Consider the following 10,324-nt stretch of genomic DNA (forward strand, 5'->3'; position numbering starts at 1 on the left):
TGAGCCCTCCCCTCCACCCCCTGAAGCCACTGGCTCCCAGATTAGGTCGTTCTGGGGGTATCAGGCCAGCATGGACGCTGGCAAAGTGGGGCAGACCTTGAAGACTCACTGCTCTGCCCAGGTGAGAGCCTTCCGAGCTGTGCCTGGGGCTGGGGGACAGGGCCCTGGAAGCCCAGCAGCTGGTGGGTCTGGGAGCTGCTGTCCTTGAGTTGGCTGGGGCCCTGGGAAGCTGGGTTCCTGCAGCCTGGTCCCTGAATGGGTCCAGCCTGTACAGCTGAGGTCCCAGGTGGGGGTGGGACAGGAGCCAAGAGATCTGAGTCCCAAGAATGGGGGCTGGGCTGGGTTTCGGCTCAGCAGCTCCCCACTCCCCAAAGCGCCCAGATGTCTGCAGGTGGCTGAGCCCCTTCATCCTCTCCTGCTGCGTGTACTTCTGCCTCTGGATTCCCGAGGACCAGCTGTCCTGGTTCGCTGCCCTGGTCAAGTGCCTGCCCGTCCTCTGCCTGGCCGGGTTCCTGTGGGTCATGTTCCCAAGCGGGGGCTACACCCGGCTCCTCCAGGGAGCCCTCGTGTGCTCGGCTGTGGGGGACACCTGCCTCCTCTGGCCTGAAGCCTTCCTCCCTGGTGAGCGGAAGCTGCTGTGACGCTTTCTGGGTGCCCGTGTGAGGGAGGCCCCAGCACTTGGATGGGAGCCTGGGTGCAGAGGGCTCCTGTGAGAGCTCTGGTGGTCAAAGGCACAGTGGGGTGCGCAGCGGTGACTGAGGCAGCTCACACTCCAGCAAGGGGTGGGGGCAGGCGGTGTTAGGGCAGTAGCTGGGGGTGGCGCGGACGGCCGTGAGGACCCGCTGGAGGTACTGCAGTTTGAAGCAGGGTTGCTGAGGAAGGCCTCACTGAGGAAGTCACATTTGGGCAGAGCTGAAGGTGCTGTATGCCTGTGTGGGGGAAGGGCGAGTGTAAAGGCTCGGGGGCAGGGATGTGCCAGGTGCTTGTGGCCAAGCAGGCCAGGGTGGCTGGAGCAGAGTGGCTGGTGAGCCGAAGGGCATGGGGCTTTGGAGGCCAAGGGAAGGTGGGGCCTTCTGGCGGTTCTGAGCAGAGCAAGGATGGACACTGCATGTGGGGAGACCTGCAAGGAGGCTTGGCCAGGGTGGGGCCTGGTGCGTTGGGATGGTCCTTAGGCCCTGAGGAGTGACCTCGGGGCCGTTCCCAGGATGGGCCTTCCTCACTGGTACCCCACCCCTCTCCCGCCAGGCATGACCGCCTTTGCTACCGCCCACCTCCACTACGTCTGGGCCTTCGGCTTCTCTTCCCTGCAGCCCGGCCTGCTGCTGCTCATCATCCTGGCCTCCGGCCCCTACCTCAGCCTTGTGCTCCAGCACCTTGAGCCGGATATGGTCCTGCCGGTGGCAGCCTATGGGCTGATCCTGATGGCCATGCTGTGGCGCGGCCTGGCCCGGGGCGGGAGTGCCGGCGGGGGCGCGCTGCTCTTCACACTCTCTGATGGCGTGCTGGCCTGGGACACCTTCGTCCAGCCCCTGCCCCATGCCCGCCTGGTGATCATGACCACCTACTATGCTGCCCAGCTCCTCATCACACTGTCAGCCCTCAGGAGCCCGGTGCCCGAGACTGACTGACTAGGGAGCTTGAAGGGCCGGTGTTCAGGCCCTGTCCTCCTTCAAGGACCTGGGCCTCCCAGACCAGCCCAGCCTGAGAAATACCCTCAGCAGCAAAGCTTCCTGACGCCTGTCTGCAGGCGCCGCTGCCACCGTCGCTTCTGGCTGAAGACATCTGAGGACGATTTGCGGAATTCCAAGTCCACTGCTGGGTTCCAGCTGCCTTCCCCCGGTTCTGACTCCAGATTCCTGGCTCCTCAGCCAGGCCCACATGCGGCCCTCCCAGCCACCAGCCTGCCTCCATGTTTGCTGTTGGCCCCACAGCCTGCCCGCCCCCCGCTGCTGCTCTATCGTTTTCCTTGTGGGTGTGGAACTGCAGATGTTGCTGTTACCGTAGGAGAGGCCTTGGGGAGGGTCATCATTGTGATAGACCATCGCGGTTAATGACAGCGGACGGTTCTTGGTCGCTCCCCATGGACCAGGCCTGGTGCCCAGTCAGACCCTCCATGGCCCTCTGGCTGGGGGGGATTCGAGGGGATAAAGTGAGGATTGTGCAGAACTGAGCCAAGAGGACTGTTTGGTCTCTGTGTTAGTTTCCTGGGGCTGCTGTCACAAATTACCCCAAGCCAGATGCTTTGAAACAAGATGAATGGACTCTCCTGCAGTTCTGGAGACCCAAAGTCCAAAATCGGTGTTTTCCGGCCCATGGCCCCTCTTGAGGCTCTAGGGAAGAATCCGTCCTTGCCCTTTCGGCTTCTGGAGGCTCCCAGGAATCCCTGGCTTCCCTCGGCCTGTGGCTGTATCTCTATGTCTTCATGTGACTTGTCTTCACCTGGCAGCCTCCCTCTGTGTCTGCATCCTTCTAGGGACACAGGTCATTGGATTTAGGGCCCACCCTAAACCCAGGGTGATTCCATCTCAAGATCCTTAAGTATGTCTGCAAAGCCCCTATTTCTAAGTAGTGTCACCTGCAGAGGTACCTGGGGTTAGGACTTGGACATATCTTTCTAGGGGACACAACCCGCTGCAGTCACATGCAGTATCAGGAGAAGGGTTGGAGGCTTGAGGATGAGGGGTATTGGAGGAGGGAGGGCGGCAAGGGGGTGGGAATCAAATGGGAAGGAGGAACCCAGCTGTGCTCCTTGTCAAGGCGGTGTGACCTTGGCAAGCTGCTATCCCTCTCTGGTCCTCAGATTCTGCATATCTAGACTTGACAGGGTCCAAGCTGCTCTCCAAGACCCTATTTGACTTCTGCATCCGTGATGTGCTTTCAGTGACTCATAGCAGAGAGGCGACTTCTCCATCCATGGTCAGCATTTAGAGACTGTTACAGCAGAGAGGCGACCTCTCTATGCATGGTCAGCATTTAGAGACTCTTACAGCAGAGAGGCGACTTCTCCATCCATGGTCAGCATTAGAGACTCTTACAGCAGAGAGGCGACCTCTCTATCCATGACCTGCATTTAGCGACTCTTAGAGCAGAGAGGTGACTTCTCCATCCGTGACCTGCATTTAGGGACTCATAGCAGAGGCAACTTCTCCATCCATGGCCAGCATTTAGGGACTCTTACAGCAGAGAGGTGACTTCTTCCATGACCTGCATTCAGGGACTCAGATGTGAGAGTACAGAGGTGGGAAGGGAAGGTGGGGAGCCTGGAGGATGGGGACCAGGAAGGAGAGTGAGGACAGGAATCCACAGTTGGAGTGAGGAGAAGTGGAAGCTGAGGGATTTCCTTGAGGAAAGATTGGATTCAGGTTTGAAACCTCCACTTCCTCCTCATCGCCTACCCTCTCCATTCAGACCTGATGAAAGGCGGGGAAAGAGGAAATTGCACAGTGAAGTGCAGCAGGAGGGATGGGGGTCTGGGTGTGCAGATTCCAGGGGCACGTGGGGCCTTCAGACATGAGGGATTCCTGGAGGTGAGGGAGGAGGGAGGAGGCTGGAGCCTGGACTCCTGGGTCTGAGGGAGGAGGGGCTGGGCCTGGACTCCTGGGTCTGAGGGAGGAGGGGCTGGGCCTGGACTCCTGAGTCTGTGGAAGAAGGGGCTGGGGATCTGGACTCCTGAGTCTGAGGGAGGAGGGGCTGGGGGCCTGGACTCCTGGGTCTGAGGAAGGAGGTGCTGGAGCCTGGACTCCTGGGTCTGAGGGAGGAGGGGCTGGGGATCTGGACTCCTGGGTCTGAAGGAGGAGGGGCTGGGGATCTGGACTCCTGAGTCTGAGGGAGGAGGGGCTGGGCCCATAATCCCTGGTGTTTGGGGAACATTCTGGCTTTTGGTCCCTAGGCTCTGTGGGGTTGGCTGTCCAGAGCGACGGGACGCTGCTCTCCTGTCGGCATCCAGCAGCCGCAGCATCCTGCCCCTCCTCCCTGATTCTGGCCCCCCAACGACCTTTCGTCTGACTTTTCAGAGGTCTGCTTTCTCATGATCTGATTGGTGTTTCTCTAAAGTGGAACTCTCGGAGGTGCTGCGCACATCCCCCTCAGGCTCCTTCCAGCCCTTCCAGGACTCAGACCTGGGGCAAGGGGCAAAACGCCGGCTCTGTCTTCCCTCGAAAGCCAGGGTGGCTGGTGGGGATGAGGCGGGTGGGACTCAGCAGCCTTCGTCCCGATCCTGCAGGTCAGACTACCGTGGGTCTGATTCTCCATCTGGTCCCTTCCCAGGCCCTCTGGACCACCACAGAGTCCACAGCAGCAGGTTAGTGACCCCATCAACCTCCATCCTGCACGTCTAGGAAGGGCCATGGGGTTCTGTCTTCTGTTCACTGCAGAGCCTTCTCCCCATGTCTCAGCCCCCAAGGCAGACAGAATCGTGAGTGTGGAGGCTCGGACCTCCAGCTCCATCACCCTGAGCTGGGCAGCCCCCGGGCCCAGACCGGCAGACTTCCATCTGCTGGGTCCAGGGGCATGGCCAGCAGGAACAAACACGTCAGACTGCTGGCTAGTGGTGGAGGGGCTTCAGCCTGGGACCCTCTACACCTTCTCTGTGTGGGCCAAGAAGAAAGGAATAGGTGGTCCCAGGGACGTCCTGAGCACGTCTACAGGTAAGAGAGGCCACCTTTCCACTGCCCAGCAACATGTGGGTGTGTGTGCACGTGCATATGTGTGTGTGCGTGTGTGGGTGCACATTTGTAAAGTGCCAGGCTGTGCACTTTATTCTCATGATTAGAGCCACAAACAAACGTTATCAAATGACTCTCTTTCCACATTCCCAAACTAGTCCCTGGCCTGGTCATGCAGGCTCAGACCACCAGCTCCCTCACTCTGAGGCCCCCGCAGGCCCAGACCCCAAGACCTGCCCCTACTGGTCACTGGGCCAGTGACTCCTCAGACATCAGGGTGCCTGTGGAGGGCCTGGCTGCAGGGACCCAGTACCCCAGCATGTGGGCCCAGAAGCATGAGGTCAACAGCCCCAGCCAGATGCCCCCAGAGGCCATAGGCGAGGGGTGAGAGCACTCTGGGCTTGGGGACTAGGAGGCCTCAGGAGGCCTCTGGCATCTGGGCCCCACTGATAGGGTGCATCCCTCCATAGCTAGCAGGGCTGTGGGAAGGAGGGGATGCTTTCCTTTGCTCTGGAGGCCCAGGGACTATGGGGTGTGGTCTGTGAAGCAGGTTCACTGTGCACTGGTTACCAACTTGCCAGAGTCTGATGAGACAGTACGCCACATGCAAAAAGTTACATGAAGTGGGCTTGTTACAGATGGGCAGCAAGGGACAGCAGAAGCCCAGGGTCCATTGTGAGGTGGTCCCAAGGCTTAGGAAAGTGGCCTAGGGAGGATAGGGTCACAACTGTGTGTGCCTCACTTGTATGGCAGCTGAGGGACCCCAAAAAGTACCCAGCCGTGGGTTTTCTACTCTGGGGGAAACCTGAGTCACTGGGCTCAAGCATTGAAGGGCATCCTGTTTCTAGGGCAGGCGGGAATGGAGCCCAGGCTGCCTGGCCAGTCCCTTCATAGCTCGGGATGCTGCATTCCCAGCACATTCTACAGTTACTCTTGAGAACTACAAGTAAGAGACAACTGGGTCTGTTTAAGGCCACTCAGATAACCTTCCTGCAGGAACGCTGACCCCTTCCCTTCCTTTCCTTGCCCGGCCAGGTCATGGATCTGAGGATACAGGCTCAGACCCTGAGTTCTGTCACACTAAGGTGTATATCCCCCCCCGGGCCCAGACCCCCACACCTACACCTACTGGGTCCAGTGGGCAGGGACCACAGCCCCCAGTGGGACCAGAAGTGTGGCAGAGATGGGGTCATGGTGGAGGCCCTGGAATCTGGGGCTTCATAAACCTTCATTGTGTGGGCTGAAAGGCGCGGTGGGTCACGCCTGAAATCCCTGCACTTTGGGAGGCTGAGGCAGGCGGATCACCTGAGGTCAGGAGCTCGAGACCAGCCTGGCCAACATGATGAAACCCTGTCTCTACTAAAAGTACAAGAAAATTAGCTGGGCGTGGTGGTGCATGCCTGTAATACCAGCTACTCAGGAGGCTGAGGCAGGAGAATCACTTATTCTCCTGGGAGATGGAGGTTGCAGTGAGCCAAGATTGCACCACTGCGCTCCAGCCTGGGTGACGAGCAAAATTCCGTCTCAAAAAATAAATAGTCGGTCATGGTGGCTCATGCCTGTAATTCCAGCACTTTGGGAGGCCAAGGCAGGCAGATCACGAGGTCAGGAGTTAAGACCAGCCTGGACAACATGGTGAAACCCTGTCTCTACTAAAAATACAAAAATTAGCCAGGCGTGGTGGCACATGACTGTAATCCCAGCTACTTGGGAGCCTGAGGCAGGAGAATTGCTTGAATTCGGGAAGTGGAGGTTGCAGTAAGCCTAGATCGTGCCACTGCACTCTAGCCTTGGTGACAGAGTGAGACTCTGTCTCAAAATAAATAAATAGCCTGGTGTGGTGGTTCACGCCTGTAATCCCAGCACTTTGGGAGGCCGAGGCGGGTGGATCACCTGAGGTTGGGAGTTAGAGACCAGCCTGACCAACAACGTGGAGAAACCCCATCTCTACTAAAAATACAAAACTAGCCGGGTGTGGTGGTGTATGCCTGTAGGATCACTTCAACCCAGGAGCCGGAGGTTGTGGTGAGCCAAGATCGCACCATTGCACTCCAGCCTGGGCAACAAGAGTGAAACTCCATCTCAAAAATAAAATAAATTTTCTGCATCTTAGCAGGTTCTCCTGTCTCCCTTCCAGTTTGTACCCCCCTTCCCCAAGAGTGACCAGTCTCCTGATCTTTGTCATCGTAAATTAGTGTAGTCTGTCCTTGAACCTTCTCTAAGTGGAATTATATAGTATGTAGTTATTTGATTCTGGCTTTCTTCACTCAACATTGTGGATGAAATGTGGATCCATGCCGTGTGTTTTTATTTTTATTGCTGTGTAGTATTTATCATATGAATGTATTCCAATTTATTGTTTCATCCCTGTCTTCATGAACATTTTATGTTTCTAGTTTTGGGCTACTGTGAATAAAGCTACCATGAACATTTCTGTCCATGTCTTTTGGAGCACACAGGAAGTTCTTTCCCTCAGGTGTCTGCCTAGCAGTGGAATCGCTGAGTGATGATATACGTACCTTTGGCTTTCATAGTTACTGACAAACCATTTCTCAAAGCAGCTTACCAGTTCACCATCCTGCCAGCAATGTGAGGAAGCTTCATTTGCCCCATATTCTTGCAAATAGTTGGTTGTTAGTCTTTTCCATTTTAGTTCTTCTGCTGCAGTGTTCTGGTGCTTCCCTGTGGTTTAATTTCCATAATGACTAATGAAGTTGAACACATTCCCATTTGTGTGTGTGTGTGTGTGGCCATTTGGATGTTCTTGGTGAAGTGTCTCTTCAAGTCCATTGCCCATTAAATGGGTCTTCTGCCTTCCTTAATTTGTAGGAAGTCTTTGCAAATATAAAGGGTACAGCTCTTTTGTCAGATGTTTGTGTCACCAAGTGTCATCATGGCCTAGTTTTAACTCAGGGCTCTGCTAAATCACATGGGATCACAGGTGTAGAAGGGTTTGCTTTCGGAGAGGACTGCAGAGATTTCCCCCACTCCCCTGCTCCAGCCTTCCCTTCTCTGATAGAAACAAATGTAGGGAATCTCTCTTTTCTCCTGCAGAGTCCAGGGTTGCTAGAGGACTGAGAAGGGCTGTGCCATGTTTTCTCCTCAGTGCTGAGAGAGACTGGGTTTTTCCTGAAAATGACAAACTTGTCAGGTGCACCCCCAACAAATGTGTATTCAGCACCGAGGACAGCAATCCCAGGAGCTGCCAGAGCCTACAGGCCCAGAAATGGCTGCAAATGGGTGGAGCCATGCTGTCTGTCCACCTCTCCCTCTGTGATCTGGGGTCGAGCCTTCCTTGCTTTCTGCTGTGGTTTCACCCCTCAGCTTGGGCTTTAACAATAGCAGAATATGATCAGTAAATACATAAAATGGAGACATGATCAAGGAGGGGAGAGGTGGGGACACGTGTGTGTGAGTTCTGGAAAGATTTCAGGACAGCTTCATCCCTCACCTGGATGTCCTGATGAGCATGGTAGGGAGGAGCCCCACGGTCTGCCTTCCTCACTATCCTACACTTCCTTATTCCAGGACACTGGCAAAAATGGTGTGGCCCAGCATGCCCCCCAGAAGCTGGCCTCTGTTGGATGCTTCCTACCTGTGAGATGACTAAGAGCTGTGGTTCCTGGTCTTTTTACCTCCTTGCTTCTGACCATGAACACAGAAAGGTCAATAGCACCCTTGGTTCTTGGAAGAGGGAAAGGCAGGAACTCCGCAGTCCTTTCCCCTGAGCTACCAAAGCATTCTTCCCCTGCCCCAAGTCAGCATCATTTGGGGAATGGAACTGAGAAAACTTATTCTGGGTGTGGAAGAAGGAATCTACCAAACCCAGTGTTCCCTGGGTTCTGAACAGTGGGGGTGGGGTTGGGATTGTGCCATAGTTTTGACTCAAGACTTTGAAAGCACTTTGGGGCTGGGTGTGGTGGCTCACACCTGTAATCTCAGCACTTTGGGAGGCCAAGGCGGGCAGATCATGAGGTCAGGAGATCGAGACCATCCTGGCTAACATGGTGAAACCCCGTCTCTACTAAAAACTATAAAAAATTAGCTGGGCATGGTGGCGGGTGCCTGTAGACCCAGCTACTTGGGAGGCTGAGGCAGGAGAATGGCGTGAACCCAGGAGGCGGAGCTTGCAGTGAGCCGAGATCACGCCACTGCACTCCAGCCTGGGTGACAGAGTGAGACTCTGTCTCAAAAAAAAAAAAAAAAAAAAAAAAAAAGAAAAGAAAAGAAAAGAAAAAAAAAACAGAAAAAAGAAAAGAAAGCACTTTGGAAGGCCAAGACAGGTGGATCACTTGAGGTCAGGAGCTCCAGACCAGCCTCGCCAATATGGTGAAACACCATCTCTACAAAGATTAGCTGGGCATGGTGGTGGGCGCCAGTAATCCCAGCTACTCGGGAGGCTGGGACAAGAGAATCGCTTGAACCCGGGAGGTGGAGGTTGCAGTGAGCCGAGATCGTGCCACTGCACTCCAGCCTGGGTGACAGAGTGAGACTTTTGTCTAAAACAAAACAAAAAACACCAACAGATGAATCCACCTGGGGAAGTATGTCTTTTTTAGGGGGCATAAAGTGCATCCCTGCTATTATGAACTGAATTTCATCCTCCTTCAAAAATTTGTAAGTTGGCATCCTAACCTCCAGTACCTCAGAATGTGATTGTATTGGCAGGGTCTTTGAAGAAGTGATTAAGTTAAAATGAGGTCACTTTGGGATGCTGAGGCAGATGGATCACTTGAGCCCAGGAGTTTGAAATCTTCCTGGGCAGCATGGTGAGAACCCCATCTCCAAAAAAAATTTTGTTTTAATTAGCCAGGCTGGACATGGTGGCTCACGCCTGTAATCCCAGCACTTTGGGAGGCAGAGGCAGGCGGATCGCTTGAGGTCAGTTCAAGACCAGCCTGGCCAACATGGTGAAACCCAGTCTCTACTTAAAAATAAAAAAATTAGGCTGGGTGCGGTGGCTCATGCTTGTAATCCCAGCACTTTGAGAGGCCGAGGCGGGTGGATCACCTGAGGTCAGGAGTTCAAGACCAGCCTGGCCAACATGGTGAAACCCCATCTCAAAATACAAAAAAAAAAAAAAAAAAAGCAGCTGGGTGTGGTGGCAGGCGCCTGTAATCCCAGCTACTCAGGAGGCTGAGGCAGGAGAATCTCTTGAATATGGGAGGCAGAGGTTGCAGCGAGCTGAGATCACGCCATTGCACTCCAGCCTGGGCAACAAGAGCAAAACTCTGTCTCAAAAAAAAAAAAAATAGCTGGGTATGGTGGTGGGCACCTGTAATCCCAGCTACTCGGGAGGCTGGGACAGGAGAATCGCTTGAACCTGGGAGGCAGAGGTTGCAGTGAGCCGAGATTGCGGCACTGCACTCCAGCCTTGGCAACAGAGCAAGACTCAGTCTAAAAAGAAAAAAATAATTAGCCAGGCATGGTGGTGTGCCACTGTAGTCCCAGCTACTCAGGAGGCTGAGGTGGGAGGATCACTTGAGCCCAGGATGTCGAGGCTGCAGTCAGCTGTGTTCATGCCACTGCACTCCAGCCTGGGAGACAGAGTGAGACGCGGTCTCAAAAAAAAAAAAAAAAAAAAAGTCACTAGGGTGGACCATAATCCAACCTGACTGGTGTTCTTATCAGAAGAGGAGGTTAGGACACAGACACACGGA

At 54.9% G+C, this 10,324-nt stretch overlaps 1 protein-coding gene across 1 annotated transcript; it reads left to right on the forward strand.

The window, feature by feature from the left end:
- TMEM86B (transmembrane protein 86B) lies at nt 1–2,170 on the forward strand. Its single transcript, XM_030819613.1, has 3 exons — nt 1–121; nt 375–621; nt 1,246–2,170. The coding sequence occupies exons 1-3, from the start codon at nt 71–73 to the stop codon at nt 1,626–1,628; spliced, it is 681 nt and encodes a 226-aa protein (XP_030675473.1). The 5' UTR covers nt 1–70; the 3' UTR covers nt 1,629–2,170.
- The last annotated feature ends 8,154 nt before the right edge of the window (nt 2,171–10,324 follow it).

Source organism: Nomascus leucogenys, chromosome 10 (genome assembly GCF_006542625.1).
Source record: "Nomascus leucogenys isolate Asia chromosome 10, Asia_NLE_v1, whole genome shotgun sequence".
NCBI classification, from domain to species: Eukaryota; Metazoa; Chordata; class Mammalia; order Primates; family Hylobatidae; genus Nomascus; species Nomascus leucogenys.